At 40.8% G+C, this 19,360-nt stretch overlaps 1 protein-coding gene and 1 long non-coding RNA gene across 3 annotated transcripts in view; both read right to left on the bottom strand.

Moving 5' to 3' along the window:
• Positions 1 to 19,360, bottom strand: part of MORC2 (MORC family CW-type zinc finger 2) — a 46,943-nt gene that overhangs the window by 16,470 nt on the left and 11,113 nt on the right. Inside the window, exons 4-8 of one of the 2 annotated variants that reach the window (XM_081174748.1) lie at positions 17,842 to 17,910; positions 8,516 to 8,606; positions 1,546 to 1,654; positions 705 to 864; positions 424 to 535 (exon numbers count right to left, since the gene is read on the bottom strand). In XM_081174748.1, coding sequence (XP_081030874.1) covers positions 424 to 535; positions 705 to 864; positions 1,546 to 1,654; positions 8,516 to 8,606; positions 17,842 to 17,910 — 541 coding nt within the window. The remainder of the gene's footprint in view (positions 1 to 423; positions 536 to 704; positions 865 to 1,545; positions 1,655 to 8,515; positions 8,607 to 17,841; positions 17,911 to 19,360) is intronic. The other variant, XM_081174749.1, reaches the window with a different exon arrangement.
• LOC308576104 lies at positions 10,848 to 16,005 on the bottom strand. Its single transcript, XR_014003090.1, has 2 exons — positions 14,674 to 16,005; positions 10,848 to 14,640 (listed from the first exon to the last, which is right to left on the bottom strand). It is a non-coding gene; the product is annotated as an uncharacterized lncRNA (long non-coding RNA).

Here is a 19,360-nt window from a genome sequence, read left to right as displayed (position 1 = left end):
CTCTGAAGTTAGCTTTCCTTGAAAGGATTAAATGTGGATATGGCTTTAAGACTACATTCCATGTGTTAACATCCACACATTCCCAACTTTCTGTTTCTCAAGTGAATACCTGTGATTGACCAGTGTCTCATTTCTAGATCCTGTCAGCTAGAAACAGGCCTTGAATTTAAACATTCCTCAAGGGTCAGCTGCGACTCCCCTGTGTCTCAAGAGTGCTCACAAGCCCATAAAATTCTCCTTCCTATATCTGTCATTTAACCCACAATCTCCTCCGTGAAGGGTTAAATGAAGACAGAGAACCTCTACTTCCACCAACGCACAAAAATAATTCAGCTGCTACAAGCAAGGGATGCCCTTCCCCATGAAGTAATTTGCTTCATAGAAACAGACTTAGATATGAAGCTTAGGCTGCATCAAGCTTACGTTCCCTCAGGTGGTGTTTCAGCCATCTGGATGTCTCGGGGATCTGAGGTCACATCTAGCTCAGGTTCACCATTATCCATCAGTTTGAGGTTGAAGATTATCACCAGAGTCCCTGAGGCATCAGATACAACAATATTAACTCTGTCATATACCCGTTCCTTCTTTGGGTAAACAAAAACCCATAAGCATTGGGCTCTTATCATACACACAAGCATCAAATTTGGCATATATAGTGCCTTTTGGGGCACAAATCTCTGACCTTATGAAGATTATATTCTCACCTTTGTCCCCAGAGATCTTGTTAAACTGTTCCATTATTTCCTGCTCTGATTTAAAGGGAGAATACTTGTAAATTAGTTCAGTCTCAATGGAGAATTTCTCCATGTTGTCTGTCCAGGGTTCCCCAGTACGAGCATTCCAGGTGGGCAGTGGAACAATTACCTACCATTTAAAAAGAAAAAAATAGACTTGAAAGGGATACTTTCAAACAGTTATCCAGTAAGGTTGCAGCTTCTAAAAGGTCCCCATTTATAAAACTTATCCTCCACTATAAAGGCACTCCACCCTGCTAAGGACTAATCAACCCTGCTTTGGATCCTTGAATGTTTTGGCTAGCTGGAATGTGTCCTTGAACTTGGGTGATGCTTTTAGCTTGCCTGGACTGAGGGTGGAAAGGGATGTGTTGAGACCATGCAAAAACTACCCTACTGCACGAAGGTAAAAGTCATATTAAATGTGCTGCCTTCTTTTGACATGGGGGCCTCAGGTTTCCCAGAAAGTATGTGGCCTTTGGGCTGAAAATGCTTCCTCTTCCCTGTAGTAGACAATCCAAAACTAATGAGTGTCTAATGAAGGTCATCTCCAACAAGCTTTCAAGAAACTCCAAGATTTTCCATTATTGATTCAGCTGGCTCATAATCTTATTAGTAGTAGTAGTAATAATAATAATAATAATTTGTGTATTGCAAAAAGTTGAAACAAATTTAAGATATTGTAAAATAGTAAAAATAATAATAATTGGAGGGAGGGAGGACCTCATATTTAATACGTAATAAGAACAGGCTTAAGTTAATATAGCTGTATATACTGTTTGATTCTACAAGTCACAAAATGTTTGCAAACCTCATCAATTCCTTCTTCCTCATGAAATGTGCGAGACAAGAAGAGGCAAGTGAGGCTGTTCTCCTTCTTCGTGAAGAGGATAAAATCCTTGCCAATACGCATGGAACCCCTATGGGAAGATTTCAGTGTTAAGGTACATACCAACAAGTCTTACTCAAGATCAACACACTGATTAGAGCTAATCACATATTTGAAGCAGAAGCAGAGTACAGTGGTACCTTGGTTTACAACCATAATCCGTTCTGGAAGTCCAGTTGTAAACCAAAACAGGTTGTAACCCAAGGCATGCTTTCGCCAATGGGACCTCCAAAAAAGAAAAAAAGAAAAAAGAAGAAGGTTGTAATCCCCCCCCAAAAAAGAAGGGGGGTTGTAATAATAAAAAAGGGACACACACTTCTGGGTTTGACGTGGTTGTAATCCAAAACGGTTGTAATCCAAAACGGTTGCAAACCAAGGTACCACTGTACAGCTTAGGAGCAATATTAAAATACTCTGCTATCCATGTCCTAATAAACAGCATTTTTTTCCTGATAACCAAAGATGTAATCTTGTTTACTGTTCCAACTTGAAGCAAGTACCCGACACTTAAGTCACATTCCAGTGTGACCAAGATACTGACTTGTTCATAACGGCACAACAAAAACCAGCAACCCGCTAACTAAATTGAGTGATACTTCACATCCAATCAGCACCTCTGTTGTATAAATCGTAATGCAGCACATTCATTTATCTGGACATTCATTCATTGCGTGAATCATATCACTAAACTTTCTGCCACATTTCCTGTTTATAGGACTTCTGACATGTAGTTACATCATTAATAAAGCTTGCAACCCTAGCTAGTAGATTAATAAGATAAAACCCTTGTTGATTTAGTGGAGTGGAACAGTTTTAATCAACAAGGACAATATTTAAGTAGGTTAAGGAAGACAGATTTGCTTACTTCTGAGACTATTTTGCTTTTGGTGTGTTACTTACAATATGAAAAATATTTAAAAATAATATTTCTAATGAATAACAGCATTAAAAATATGTCATACAGTGGTGCCTCGCAAGACGAAATTAATTCATTCTGCGAGTTTTTTCGCCTTGCGAATTTTTCGTCTTGCGAAGCACGGTTTCCCATAGGAATGCGGTTTTAAGAAAAAGGAAACAAACTTGCAAGACGTTTTCGTCTTACGAAGCAAGCCCATTGGGAAATTCGTCTTGCGAAGCAACTCAAAAAACCAAAAACTCTTTCGTCTTGCGAGTTTTTCGTCTTGCGAGGCATTCGTCTTGCGAGGTACCACTGTACTTCCAACTGATGTTCAAAATATGGCACCTATGTTGAGATTGGGAAATACGTAAATCAAATGTGTATGATTACTCAACTAAAATTCTTCATTAGGGTTGTCAACCAGTTATCCAAAATAGTAGTTGATTTTTATATTATGTATTTTTCAATGGATAAGACTTTTCCTACAAATAATCCAATTGTCCCGTCCTACTCTGGCATTAAAATTCATCAGCAATAATTATATGTAAATGTAAAATAACAGAATAGACACCATAATCCAGATTCTTCCCATATTCCAGAGTTCAAGTAGCTTCTGTGCCATGGCAGTTTGATTAGATGTACATATGGAGCAAAATATATAAATGTACAACAGATCAATGCTCTCCTACTTAGTTTCAGAAGAGAAACTTCTTGTTGACAAGAAATTTAGATTTCAACACACATACTATTTGTTGCCCTAGTCCTTTTGAAGAGGGGACTGTGGCTCAATGATAAACATGGTTTGCTTATAGACAGGCTCAAATTCAATACTCAGCATCTCCAGGTAGGGCTGGGAAAGGCCCTCATCTGGAACTCTGGAGAGGTGCTACTGCCAGCATAGACAATGATGTGTTTGCTAAATGGTCAATGGTTTGATTCAGTATGAGGGAGCTTCTTACATACTGTATCTGCAACATGCACTTGAGGAAACAGAGGTACAGTACAGCACATCTTAGTGACAGTTACTTGTCATAGCTCTTTCCTTTTATTCCATTTTGTACAAGTTCATAGATAGGCTATCCTGTGAAGACTTGGGGTGGTCTTTCATCACAAGATCATTCTGAAGGAGAGAAGAGCTAATGACAACCCGAGGTGATGCCAGTTAAAAGTACGAATCGAGCACATATTCTGTAAATCACGCATGTGAAAGGGTTGCCCACAGGCACACTTAGCCTGTGTTAGAAACTGGGCTTTTAGTGTTGCAAATCTAGCTCTCTGGAACAAATTACCAGACAGATGCCTTGAGTGAAGATGTTTAGGTACCTACTGAAGACATTTTTTTTGTTTATGAAGGCTTTCTTTAAGGTGCAACCCAGGCAATTTTCTGTCTGATAAACTGGTTCATTGTTTTATGGATAGTTTGTTGAATTGTCCAGTTTGTCCATATTTGCTATAAGGGTTTTCTGCGAGGTCATGAATAAGAACATCTTCCTTTGGAAGAATTGAGAAGATCTCCATTTAGAGCTGTAACTTTATAAATATTCTGCAACTATTATTATGCATTTTGTGAAAATCCAAGTAGATAGACCACAGGAAACACCTAATATTGTTGGAGGAAAGTAAATACATTACCCTCTTTTAAGCTTCTAGTTGATGCATGTAGCTTTAAACCACTAGAGGGCACTGTTTGTGTAACAACCTAGCCAGCACTTACTTGTAACCTATCTAAGTTAACTCTACCCTTAAAGCTTAGCAATTTTGTTTGTTGTTTTCTCCAGACAAGATGTCTGCTATTTTTCTCTCTATTTCACTCATCCTATGAATAGTTCCTGCATGAATAAAGCATCCGAACTCCAGAAGCCGTAAGTCATTGTTGTTTAGTCGTTTAGTTGTGTCCAACTATTCGTGACCCCATGGACCAGAGCACACCAGGCATTCCTGTTTTCCACTGCCTCCTGAAGTTTGGTCAAACGCATGTTAGTAGCTTCAAGAACACTGTACAACCATCTCATCCTCTGTTGTCCCCTTCTCCTTGTGTCCTCAATCTTTTCCAACATACAAGGGCCTTTTCCAGGGAGTCTTCTCTTCTCATGAGGTGGCCAAAGTATCGGAGCCTCAGCTTCAGGATCTGTTCTTCCAGTGAGCACTCAGGGCTAATTTCCTTAAGAATGGAGAGGTTTGATCTTCTTGCAATCCATGGGACTCTCAAGAGTCTCCTTCAGCACCGTAACTCAAAAGCATCCATTCTTCGGTGATCAGCCTTCTTTATGGTCCAGTTCTCACTTCCATACATCACTACTGGGAAAACCATAGCTTTAACTATATGGACCTTTGTCGGTAAGGTAACATCTCTGCTTTTTAAGATGCTGTCTAGGTTTGTCATTGTTTTTCTCCCAAGAAGCAGGTGTCTTTTAATTTCGTGACTGCTGTCACCATCTGCAGTGATCATAGAGCCCAAGAAAGTAAAATCTCTCACTGCCTCCATTTCTTCCCTTCTATTTTCCATGAGGTGATAGGACCAGTGGCCATGGTCTTAGTTTTTTTGATGTTGAGCTTCAGACCATATTTTGCACTCTCCTCTTTCACCCTCATTAAAAGGTTCTTTAATTCCTCCTCACTTTCTGCCATCAAAGTTGTGTCATCTGCATATCTGAGGTTGTTGATATTTCTTCCAGCAATCTTACCTCCGGCTTGGGATTCATCCAGTCCAGCCTTTCACATGAAGAATTCTGCATATGTTAAATAAGCAGGGAGACAATATACAGCCTTGTCGTACTCTTTTCCCAATTTTGAACCAATCAGTTGTTCCATATCCAGTTCTAACTTAGCTTCTTGTCCCACATAGATTTCTCAGGAGACACGATGAGATGATCAGGCACTTCCATTTCTTTAAGAACTTGCCATTACTTCAAGTGATTACTTCAATCTAATTCACCAAAGCTGAAAGGTCTGCCAACTGGTATTAGTGGTGCTCTCCACCCACTATAGATTTTGGGTATCAACTGTCATGGGATCACATGACAGCAAGTGAGCTTTTAGATGTAACTTCAACAAACCAGCTTGTAATTTTTTCTTAGACAAACCACCATGTTCACCACCATGAGTTTAGCTTCTCGCCGTCTCCAGACTATGAAATCCCACTGAAATCCCACAGAAACTCCTTTGCTCACCCTGTATGATGACCTCTATTGGGAGAGAGACAGAGGAAATCTGTCCCTGTTAATGCTCCTCAACCTCTCAGTGGCTTGATGCCACTAACCATGCTATCCTTCTTGAGTAGTTGTCCGAGTCAGGGATGGCTGGCACTGCTTTGCAGTGGCTCTGGTCTTACTTGGATGGCCATTTCCAGAGGATGATGCTTGGGGAGTGCTCTTCACCGCCATGGAAGCTTCAACATATGAGTTCCTTAGGGTTCAATTTTATTCCCTCTACATGAAACTGCTGAGTGAAGTTATCTAGCTTTTGGAATACGTTGTCAGAATATGCTGATGACACAGAGCTCTACATCTCCTTTACATCTGCAAGTGTGGCAGTGGATATGCTGGACTGTTGTCTTCCCTTGGTAATGAACTAGATGAGAGCCAGCAAACTGAAGCTCAATCTAGGTAAGACTGTTAGTGGGTGGTTCCCTAGATCAGATGGATGAGAGGTTGCCTGCTCTTGATGGTGTCACACTCCCTCTGAAGGAGCAGGTATGTACATTGTGGGCATTTCTGGATCCTTTGCTGTTGTTTGAGGCTCAGGTGGCTTCAGTGCTGCACTCCTACCTGGACAGGGATAGCCTAACTTCTGTTGTCTATGCTCTGGTAACCACTTAGTTAGATTATGCAACTTATGCATTGGGCTGCCTCTGCACATGCTACATAACTTTCAGCTGGTGCAGAATTCGGCAGCCAGGTTGTTCACCAGGGCAAGATAATTTAAGCATATTACACCAATCCTGGCCTGGCTGCCGATTAGTTTCTGGGCCCAATTCAAAGAGCTGGCTTTGAACTATAAAGCCTTAAACTGCTGAGAGCTGCAATACCTTAAGGACTGCTCCTCCCCATATGAACTGAATGAGACCCTGTAATTATCAGCTCAGGCCCTTCTTTGTGTGCGTCCTTCATGAGAAAACTGCAACACGAGAATACGCCTTTTCTTCAGCAACTCCGCTTTGTGGAATGCTCTCCCCATGGAGGCTGAGATCTTTGGATGAAGAACAGTATACAAATTTAATAGATAAAATAAAATTTGAAGATGGCTTGCCAGAAGATTGAATGGCTGTCATGGATGCTTTAGCTGAGATCGCAGAGGGTTGGACTAGATGACCCTTGGATCCCTTCCAACTCTTGAGATTCTATTGATTCTAAGTTTGGGAAAGGGCAGAGTTCATTTGGATTTAGGGTTCAGTCCACAAAGGCATTAAATCCTCCTTGGCTGAAGTTATTTGTTGTCTCAAGAACTCATACTGTGCGCTTCCTTTTGCTTTCGGACAGCATGGCATAGAAGACTCAGCAGAAACCTCACCAACAGTTGCTGCTTAACTCTTATCTGCAATACAAATTCTCAGTAAACAATAATGATGACGGTGATGAAATGGTTTCATAAGACACTCCAAAGGATTTAGTAGTAGATCTCATCTCATTAATCACTTATATCACACAAAGACATGAGCAAGATAATTGGAATAATTCTGTCTGCAACATGTTTGTTCAGCAGATTGGTTGTTGTGATTTCTGTCTTTATTAATGTCTCTACTGCCAGGCGTCAGTTGCCTCAAGGGAGCCATTACTCAGTCCCAAGTCAGCTGATTTTTGCTCAATCAATTGCTTGATTCATGAGCAACGTACCTGAGTGTAACTGCCAACTAACTTCTGGCATACCAGGCTGAAATATATTGTTATGAGTTTGTGGGTGCCAGCCAGCTGTAACCCCCCCCCCAAATGTTAGAATATAAGCCAGCTCCCTGTGTTGAGGCAATCACCTGGGTGATGGGCCATTAAGAGAGCAAAAGAGAGGGGGCTCTGTGCCAAATGGGAGGGGACCCTCCTCCAGCTCTTAGATAGCTAGAAGGACAAAGTTTGAGGTCTGAGTTTGCTGTGGTGTAACCCAGAGGGGGAAAGCTTGCAGATAGGAAATAGTGTGTGCCATGGCCGATTTCTGCTTGAATCCAAGGCTGCAGCTATGGGAGAAAGAAGACACTTTTTGGGGTGTCAATACAGTGAGCCCCTCCATTAAGCTGAGGTTGTATATGTGTGTGAACAAACCATATATCATAAAGACATCTCAGTTTCCACTGTGCTTCATTACCAAACAAAAACATGAACCCTGGGTTAAGCGCCTGGAACCCCTGGAATCTTGCACCGCTTTGAGACTGGGGTAGCATGCAACAATAGTTTTCATATGAAATCAGGATTTCGGGCTATATTCAAGTAATTTCTGTTCCAATGTTTGTAGCTACAGACAGCCAACTGGGAGTATACACATGCTTGTTTATGAAAATCTGCAAGGACTATCTGATACAGAAGACAACCAAATTCTTCTTAGCCAGGGCAAAAGATTGCTTTTTGTATGAGTTGCTCTTTAAGGTAGTGCTGTGCAATGGCTACTCTGCCCACACACTCTGGGGGAATCAGGAAATATGCCCACACATTCCTATATTGTCTCGACTTAACATGCAGCAACTGCTGGGTGGGATCACCCAGTGTTTCATAGGATGTTAGTTTAATTATTACCTAAAGTGCTAAGGGTATTCTGGGGGGGGGGGGGTTGTCCTGTCTTATACAAAATTGCCTTGAGAGAATAAAAACATGGAATGCTGTTGGCCTGCAACTTAAACTTGATTCCTGAAATAAGGTTAAAGGACATACACAAAGGACATAAGTAGTGCTAGGGAAGCAAGCCAAGTCAATGCAAAAATTCTGAATGATTTGAAAAGCAAAACTCTATCTTTCTTGCTTCTTATACCTCCTTAGCCAAACCAAAAGGTTTCAGGAGGTTTCAAATACCTACGATTTCAAGCCATTCCCATACTGTCCGATCTGAGTAGATTCTGGTGACCGTTTAGCAGATTTACCAAACTGAATCACACTTGCAGCATCATCTAAAAACAACAGAAACAGGGGGGTTGTTACTTAAAATATGTGTCTCCCTAATTTTCTTTACTTCCATGTCATAACAACATACAGGTTGCAACCAATGCTAGTCCTACACGGAACAGACCCACTGAAATTAATGGACATGACCAATTTAGGTCCAATAATTTCAATGGGTCTTTGTATGGGATTATTTATTCATTCATTTAAGCGGCACTTATGTACAGCTTGGTTGTTAGCATTTTTAAGTGGCATATATAAAGCATAGCCTTACAGAAAAATAAAACACTACCTTAAAAAGCCTTCTGGAAAAAGAAAGTCAACAACTTTTAGTTCAACAAGGAGGGTGCCTGTCACCCTCCAGGAGGTGCCTTCAGGGGTGAGATATAAGCTTTCACCAATGAGAGCAGCCATCTGGTCCTGGAGCTTTATGTAGTTTCAGTTTTTTAAAAACATTGTCAATTTCTTCCAGTGAGATAGAGCTATCTTAAAAGTTTCCTCCTCAGGAGTTAGTGATGGTATAGGTAAGTTTACTAAGATATTGTGGATATCGCTTTTGCTTGTGGATTATGAAGTGTATGTTAGAATGAAAGGAGGCAAATTCTGAGACGTCTTTAGGAAGGAATTTCAGACGCTTTGCGAAAATTCCGCTCAGACTGCCACAAGACGAATCCCGGCTAAAATTCTGGATGTGTTGCAGCCTTACTACATCAGTTAAGTCAGTGCTCCCCAATCTTTTTAACGCCGCGGACCGGTAAATGTTTGATAATTTTTCCGTGGCCCACTTGTTTTGAGCTGAGTCCCCCCCCCCGTGCACTTACCTCACAGCAGCTTCTCTTCAGTCCCCGCGTCTCCGACCTCGAGTCCTCAGTCCTCCCGTGGCGCCTCCTCCTCGGCCAATGGCGTGAGGTTTGCCTTTCGGCCAATCAGGAAGCGGGAGGACCCTCTCCCTGATTGGCGAGGAGGAGCATCAGTGTAACAATAGCGAATTTTCATTCGCTATTGTCACACAATGGGCGGGCTTGAGAGGGCGCAATGCTCTGCGCCTCGGCCGCCTGCCACAGTGAAATGATTTGAAGTTCCTCGGGCGGCCCGGTGCCAATTGATCCACAGACCGGCACCGGTCCGCGGCCCGGGGGTTGGGGAACACTGAGCTAAGTCACGTTTATAACAGAAATACACCACTATCAGACCAAGAAATAATGACTAAACTAGGAAATTTACAAATCCCTTGGCTGCTAATTCACCAAATCCAGTTTTATGGCTAACCCTATTAACAGAAAGACTGTCACAAGACCACTAACCTCATTTGAAAGTACTGCAATATACACAGGACAAGGCCCAGGTATAACATTCACAATCTGTAAAATTCTAGTCGGGACATCAGTGGGTTTACTTGACCCTATTAAACATCCAAAGGAATGTGATTTTGGTTATGAACCTGACCCAGGTCAATGGAATAGACTTTGGACAAAAAAATAAAAATAAGTCTATTTCAGCAAGCAATAGAGAATTAACCCTAAAACTCATATACAGGTGGTATCTAACCCCTAAGAATCTGGCAATGCTCTATCCCAGTGCCATACCATATTGCTGGAGAGGCTGCCCCATACCTGGTAAGTATCTCCACATGTGATGGAAACGTGCAAAAACATCCAGCCTTTCTGAAATTCAGTATAGGCAACTTCCAATTTACATGGGAGGTTACGTTCCAAGGAACCACCCATTTATGTGAAATCACATTTATTTGAAACACCATTGAAAAAGCCTGAAAAGACTGTGCCCCACCTCTTTTTGTGACATTTTGTGTCACGGGTGCAGTACAATGCACATGTGTGCAGTGGCACACGTATCAGACACGCCTAAAACAGTTCTGCCTGTATTACAAGAAATTATTAAGCCCAGTTGCTGGATCAGCTGTCTGAACCTTGTACAGATGTACAAGTTCAACTCCAGCAGCATGGACCAAGGATAAAGTGGGGATTGTTGGAAGGTCCCTGGAGTGGTATCCATAACTGGTATAAAACGAGATCTGGTATATACATGAGTGGTGTAGTTACAGGTGAATTCTGTGCATGACACAAGAAGACCCATTCATCCTGATGACAGTTGAGGGAGCAGCAAAGATATTGGTTTACCAGTTTGCTGATTGATTTATGGGTATGTCTGCCATGGACAGACATACCCACATTATTCCCAGCAGCTCCATTAATGCCTTCCAGAAACAAAGAGATGAACGGAAATGTACTCTGAGAGTACATTTATCCGTAAGCTCACAGAAGTGGAATGCCTGGTTTACAGTGTGTCGGTGGGGACAAGACAGTAGGCCCCAATTTGGAATGAAATGCCCCATTTTGAGCTGCGTATCAATCACAATTAAGATCACTAGCATTTCCTCATGCAGATAGGAGTTTAACAATGAAGGCCAGAGTTGTTGACTCATAGTCTCCAAGGGGTAAACCCTGGGGTCTCTGGTTTGGGGTCTTGTTCCAGGTAAAAACATCACAGAACTAGACAGTGTTTTACATCCTTTCATATGGATAGGCACCAGAAGTCAGGAGCTTCTCAGGAATGCAGTGCCCCAGCAGGAGCAAGATGGTAGCCATGGAAGGTCTCAAGCTTAAGTGGACACTCAGGAAAGTAGTATCTCTGGTGGTGGAACAGGTAGTAGCCCTTATATGGACATGAGGTCAGTCAAGATCGGCTGCTACACCAATCAGATGCTAAATGGCATATGCATCAGTTGGCAGGGCTCTCTGAGCCTGGGAGGGAAGTCCACATTGATAGTTCCATGAAGGGATAAGAATTAAGGATAGTAGAATCTATTCACAGGAACAGAGCCCATCTTTTCAAGATAAAAAAAAAAAATCAACCTTGCCATTCTTCCCACAATATTGGTTTGCAACTACCAAGTGTAACAAATAACAACTGATGAGGTTTTGTACATTTTATGATCCAAATGTATGATACTTTTCTCTTATCAGATCCCGCCTTGATGGCCAGTAGCTCCCAATCCTAGAATTTTCTTCAGTAGGGGCCTGTTCCTACAAATAAAATGCTGCATGTAAATATGAGGTTCTGGCACTGGGACAAAATGGCCCCCACAACCTGACTGGATGCATCTGCTGTTATTATAATGGTTGACTTGGGTGAGGGTGAAGCAGAATGGGGTCAGAGATGAAGACAGCCTTCAGCTTTTTGAATGTGTATTTCACACCTGCAACAGGGCCTTTCTCAGAAGCCCAGTCAAAGGTGAAACCAGATGGGAGGTGGTATAAACAAGTCTGCAGAAGAAGTTGGCAAAGCCCCAAGCACTGCTGGGATCTTTGTGTATCCATGGAGGAACATCATTTTCCATCAAACCATTTGAAGGTCCCTGGGAAAGCTTGTGTTCACATAGTCACTCCAAGACTAAGCAGACATGTTGTCTATGTTCCTCAGGTTACTCACAGAAACTCAATATGTCATCTTCGAGCTAGTCAAGGAAGTCTAATCACATTGCTGGAAAAGTGCTAGAAAGTTTCAGAAACAATGCATAGGTAAACTACTTGAAATGGTTGCAGAGGGTGTGAGACATGGTCTTCCATTTATCCACCTCCAGGGTTCATACCAGGTCAATTTAGTTAACTATTGGGACTCCTCTGCAAAAAGTTAGGGAATAAGTTAGGGAATATAGATGGCTGGGGAGATACATGGCTCATAAACCTCCTTTCCAGGTTGTCCTGGAGATATTCCTACAAGACCTTGAACTCTGGGGCAGAAATGTGCCCATACTGAAGGTCTGCTCCAGTCTGACGGTTGATGGATATTAGGGTCAATGTTTTCTCCATGTGGTTGAAGGTGTAATTACATGGAGTTTGTAAGGTTTTAGAACTACTTCCTTCACAGATGTGTAGGTCTATGTTTGGACAGATATAGGAATAGTAGTCTCATTAATCATATGAAACTGGAGAAAAAGGATAATGCTTCTTTCTCATCTTATAAAAGCTTTCGATACAGTGGATTACACCACTATAGCTCCTCAACCATTTCAAACTTTTGGTCAGAAAGTTTCATTCTTTCAGTTTATTATACTCAGGAGCAGGGGTCAGCAACCTTTTTCAGTCGTGGGCCGGTCCAGTCCACCGTCCCTCAGACCATGTGGTGGGCCGGACTATATTTTGAAGAAAAAAATGAATGAATTCCTATGCCCCACAAATAACCCAGAGATGCATTTTAAACAAAAGCACACATTCTACTCATGTAAAAACACACTTATTCCCGGACCATCCGCAGGCCAGATTGAGAAGGTGATTGGGCCGCATCTGGCCCCTGGGCCTTAGGTTGCCTACCCCTGCTCTAGAGTTTGACCACTGGAGAGCCATGGTCAGCCATAGGGAAGCTGACATGTGATGCTGCAAAGCTCAAAGCTCTCTCCACTGCACTTTAGTATCTGCACAAAGCCACCGGGAAAGATCCAGTGTTTGAAACTCCCATGGTTCTGGGCATAGTTTACAACATTAGCATAAGCAGTTTCTGAGCTCTGGGTGCAGTACTGCGCCTACGTTCTCAGATTAAAACTGCAGTGTGTAACGAAAGGAGGACCTTTTGCTGCCTCCCCACTTCCAGCTACTCTCTGAAGACTGGAGACAATATTAGGGGGTGGGCAGGGGAAGGACTAGACCATGTGAAAAATGAACATAATATTTTATACAAATACAAAATTGCAAGTCATTCAACTCATTTTTTTCTAGCTAAGGTACAAAATACAGCAGTACATAAACTATGGAAATCACTCCTACAGATGGCAGTGATAACCATCAACCATCAAAAGAGGATTAGAAAAATTCACAGAGGAGGCTATCAACAACTACTAGCCATGTTCTAACTCCACTGCCAGACACATTGCACCTCTGAATATCAGTTGCTGGGAATTGCAGGTGGGAAGAGTACTGCTGCATTCATAATAATAGTAATAATTATTTATTACTTGTACCCTGCCCATCTGACTGGGAAGCCCCAGCCACTCTGGGCAGCTTCCAGAAGAATATAAGAAACACAGTACATTAAATATTAAATGCTTCCCGATACAGAACTGCCTTCAGATGTCTACAGGAGGCTTATAATTGGTTAATTCTTTGACATCTGAAAGGAGGGCATTCCAAAGGGTGGGTACCATTACCAAGAAGGCCCTCTGCCTGGTTCCTTGTAACTTCACTTCTTGCAATGAGGGAACTGCCAGAAGGCCCTCAGAACTGGACCTCAGTGTCTGGGCTGAATGACGGGGGTGGAGATGCTCCTTCAGGTATACAGGGCCAAAGCAATTTAGGGGTTTAAAGGTCACCACTTTTCTTGTCCATTCCAGGTCGCCCAACCACTGCCACAGTGTCCTTTCTCTTGGCAGATCAAGATGCGTAGGTGACAGCAAAGGGAAGCAAGGTTTTTAGCTGGGGCAATCAGAATAAGATCTACTACTTGACTATTGATTCAAAACCCTAAAATGTATTTTATATAATTGACTTTTTATTTCTATTCTTTGTAAATCGTATTGTTTTATTGCTATGGCTGATGGCTGATGCAAATAAATATTCATTCATTCATTCATTCAGGTCATCACAAATGCATTGAATTGTGCTCAGAACCAAACTGTGAGCCAATGTAGGTCTTTTAAACCGGTGTCAAATGGTCCCAGTAGCCACTCCTAGTTACCAGTCTGGCAGCCGCCTTCTGGATTAATTGTAGTTTCACTTTCAAAGGTAGCCACACATATCCTGCTTGAGGGTTTCCTACAGGCACCTGGCTGGCCACTGTGAGAACAGGATGCAGGACTAATGAGCTTTTAGCGTCATACAGCAGGCTCATATTATGCTCTTTCAGCAGTGACATAGAAGAAAGAGACACCATCAGGTCACTTGATGTAGCAGATGGATTCCACCATTTTCACTGTTTGAAGACTGCTATCAGTCTTTCCCCCCAGAATATAAAACTTACTGCTTTTAAGTGGAGTTTGTGTTGGGATAGAGCAACTTTTTCGACTGGTTTATTGTTTAGGAATCTATTATACTTTAAACATTTTCAAAAGATAATTTTTAATACTGTTGTAGTTTTACTATTTTCTCCATGATCACTTTGAAAACATGCTAGGAAGATGGGAAGTTTAAATAGTCTCATGATCTAGGTCACACTCTTCAGATGTTATAGTCCTTCTACTGCACAAACACTTTGCTGTTCTTAAAGATGTATTTTGCTCTCAATTGGCAATGCTAGATTCGAAGAGTTTGCAGGAGCCAACTTGGCACGGTAGTATTCTGATAGCATGAGTGCATTGACTGCAGGAGTATATATAATGGTATAGACCTGGCAATAGTGAAGACATCATTATCACGGATGAAGCAGCTGGACAAGAGAATAGCAGGTTTTAATATGTCAACTGAACAGAAAAGGAGCATGCCAACCAGAAAAGGAGTCTGAAGTGCTGCAAATGTAATTTTCAATGTTAACCTCAGTTTTAACGATCTGTCAGAGTGTATAGTTTGAGGCTCACAGTACCCATTCTCGAAGATGACAGCTGGGAGGCCTCTCTGCTCCTGCTGATACAGATTCCAGGCCAAATTCCACACTGGTGTAGTTAGCAAAATTAGTTGTCAAGTAACCTTGTCTTCTCCACCAACCTGAAGCCACTGAGGACCTTTCTTGGGTATTAATTTTTCTCCAATTTGAAGCGCAGGATCCAGACAAATGCCTGGAAGTTACATAACTAGGTCATAAGAAGCTAGGCCATCCTGCAATCAGCAGTGAAATAATTCTCATACATCTGGACATAATGCTGTACTCTACTTATTTCATGATCAAAAATAAAAATGGATGTAGTGTACATAAACCCAGCTGATGTGTGGTTAACCAAATGTATACTTTGCCAGCTAACAGCATATAGCTGTTACTTTTTTATTATTTTCTCTGTGGCTGCAGCAAATTTTGCAACTCTGATTGCAACATACTTCTCTTGGTTTGACAGGTGATATATTTAAGTAGATCAGAATTCGCCAGGTAATCCAACGCAATTGGATTTTCTTCTGGATTTGATAAAAATACCATGATGAAGGACACAACAGCTAGTGTTCTCAGTCCTCTGAACTCTGGAAGTTCAAGTACTCAGGAATCAGAATTCTACAAGATCTGTGGGGATCTTCTAATATTTGAATGTCTCTCAAGAGATCAAGTAAGCATAGTTTTGAATCCAACTGCAAAAACAACAACAGAGGAGAAAGGCACTGTACTAGCTGCTCGGTTCCTGTGTCTGACTCAAGAGTAATTTCTTCTGAAGAATCTCCGTCATCTTCAAGATCATCTGGAAGCAATATCTGATTGCCTAATTAAACAGCGGAATTCAGAACTTCTGTTTTCGTGCTTCTGGGAAATGATGTTTTATTGTACTGCTTTTACTGTTTTGTTGATAGTTGTTCAGAATAAAAAGCAAAACATTCTCACTTGAAGGCTACTTTGCATGAACTTACACCCACTTCCCTCTAACTACACTAGTGGCCAAAATTGTGGAAACCTTTTGGGGAAAGTGTATTTCCAAGGTCTGGTGGCTCATAACACCACTTTTTTGGAGTAATACCATAAAATTAGATATCAATGGAAAAATAATTTAATGAAGAACATAATGCAATAACTTTTATGAGAGGATCATATATTACAACAGCAGTTCTAAACATGAAACACATAGAAAAAATGAGATACACAAAAATTCTCACCATGTCAATTAATACTTAGTTGGGTAACCGTTAGCTTTAATTATGACCTTACAATGCCTTCTCATGAACTAAGTTTTTTTTTAGTTCTGCAGCTGTAATAACGTGAAACCAAGACTGAATTATTGCCTTTATTAATTGGGTTTTATTGCTGGGTTGTTTCTGACTAACAAGTTTCTTTAGTCAGCTCCATAGAATTTCAGTTGGGTTAAGGTATGGGCTATGTATTTTAGGGCATTTACATTCTCATTAATGACGCAAATTTTGCCCACACCTTTTGATGTCATACAACCCCAGATCATAACACTAACTGGGTGTTTCATGGTAGGTGTAATGCAAATAGGATGTAAATCTTCTCCAATGCTTCTCCTCATGTATTTCATGCCATCACTACCAAGGAGATTTTGGTGTCACCATTCCTAATAACACAGCCCCGTTGTTCTACTATCCAGTTAACATGGGTTTGGTTTTCCCCAATTTTTTTTATTGATTTTCCAAAATTTTAAACAAACAAGCATAAATCATAACTAAACTTGATCTAATCTTAGTAACATTGTTAAGTGACTTCCAGTTAACATGGGTTTTAGCCCAGTTTAATCTTTTCAACCTTTGTTTAAGAGATAACAATGGCTTTTTTCCTTGGAATTCTAGCATTTAGAACATATTCCTACAGTCTGCGCCAAACAGTCCTTGCACTCAACTTCACATTACATTGAGCCATGTCATCTTGTATACATCCAGATGATTTTCTTCTGTCATGTAGGCACAGTGTCTCAATTCTTCTATCGTCACTTGCTGTTGTGCACCTTTTCCTGCCTTTACCAGTCTGATTTTGCAGTGATTGAGTCTCCTTATACCTCTTCAAAAATTCAGAAATGCCACCTTGGGTTAAGTTTCCACCAATTTTTCTTCTAATTTCTTCATAACGGTAGCCTTGTTCACTTAATAGTACTATTTTATATCGCTTTCTGGATGACCAGTCATCTCTTTATGCCATTTCTTTAATTTTATTAGGTTTTACAAGCTCTAAATGAAAGAACACAAAAAACCCAACCAACTTGATAGCAATCACATAACATCGATAGCCAAATACTACTGCGACCTGATTGGATCATTGCAAAACCAGATGACACCTGATTGGCTCTCTAAACACTCATGCTCACTGGCTACATTCAAATGAAGGACAGCTGCTACATATCAACCTAAACAAGTTGTGCTTCCTTTTTCTGGTTATTTGACTATAACTTTTGAAAGAATACAGATAATTGAACAAACCTTGTTTTATTACATTCTTCATTAAATTATCTTTCCGCTGATATATAATTTTATGGGATTACTTCAAAAAAGGTGTTATGAGCCATCAAATATTGGAAATACACTTCTTCCAAAAGGTTTCCACAATTTTGGCCACTAGTGTATGTGAATTTTTCCTAATCATCATAGTTCCAGTTGTAAAATAGTATCTTCAAGGTTCACATTTCCAGTTTTTCTCCAATCTCTTTTCACTTACTTGAATCCATTCCTGCTCCATCATCCAAAAAACACAGCATGAAGCCACCTCTCAAGCTCTCTTGATGTACTACAAAAAGAGAAAAATTATCAATGTCAAAGGTACATCATTTTTGGCTAGCCTTGGTAGCTGAGCCAAAAACTATGGTTCCTGGGGCTCTGCCAGTCTGCTTATCCTTGACCTCAAGCTGCATCTTCAAGCAAGGGCAAAATCACCTTCCAACTCCAAGAGTACAACTGGAGAACCATTCCTACTCCTTCCCCAGATGGAGAAAAAAAGCTCCTCTCAAAATTTTCCCTAACTGGTGATGGAATACTTATCAAGTGGAACTGTGGAGTTCAGTAAGTGCCAAACTTGAAGAACCAAGAAAATATAAAACTGGATTGGATTGGTAATGAAACACAGGAAGTTGTGTGTTCCACCCAATGTTAATCATACTTATAGTAGGCTCACTGAAATTAATGGAAATGACTATCTTAGGCCCATTACTTTCAGTGAGTTTATGCTGAGTAAGTTAGTTGAATATAACCTATCTAAGATCCTAATATAAAAAAAGAAGTCCATATATTCAATAATAAAATTAAATAGGATGGTCACTAGCCATAAGGACTCTTAAGCCCAACTAATATGTACTGTATTGCAATGCTGGTGTGGACATCTCAGTTGCCAGATCCATGTGATACTTATGTCCCAAAGCTAGCAATTCAATGCAGAGAAGTGTACATGTGGGTCCCAGGTGGTCACCCATGCACGCACTGACCACACCTAGACCTGCATAACTTCGGCTAGGTGTCTTCAGACCATATCCTGAGATAACATGGATGCTGTTCCCATGCTGGAAGAGTAACATGAGAACAGGGCACAGATCTTTTTTATGGCAAAACAAGTACTAGTTGAACAGGATAAAAAAATTATCTCAACTCTGCATCCAAAAAATGTAGAGCAGGAAAAGCCTTTTAACAACGCTCTAAAATAAAATTGCAAATCATAAAATTCTTTGATCTCAAACATGGAACCCTGCCATTTCATAGTGGCAATTTTAATAGTACAAAAGGGTGAATATTATCTTGTGCTTTGCCTTTTCAAAACACGGTCCATTTAAAAAATATTATCTGCTTATCTTTTCTCTTACTTTACTCATGCATACTGCACCCTGGACAACAGTCAGATCTGAACTGTTACATTACCAGGAAGTGTATTTCAAACTTGCAGCTATTCCCCTTTGAACCAGTATCAACACCCTAAAATAACTGCACGGTAATTCAGCTTAAAAGAAAGAACTGAGCTACTTAATTTTGTTGTCAAACTGCTAACAAATTATTTCCTATTATCATGACAAATAACAGCATATTTACATCAGGAACTATTAAAGAATAAAACAATTCTTCCATTATGCCTTTCTTTTTTGGCCAAGATATTGGTCAGGGCATTATATCAGCACATAAACACTTCATCACTTCATGTAGCTACCAACGTAACAAATCTATTATTTCTCCTTCCCACAGTCATACTCTAGGCT

Source organism: Podarcis bocagei (genome assembly GCF_964188305.1).
Source record: "Podarcis bocagei genome assembly, chromosome: 16".
Lineage (NCBI taxonomy): Eukaryota > Metazoa > Chordata > Lepidosauria > Squamata > Lacertidae > Podarcis > Podarcis bocagei.
Note: the sequence above shows the minus strand (reverse complement) of the source record. Positions and strands in the feature narration are given on the sequence as shown.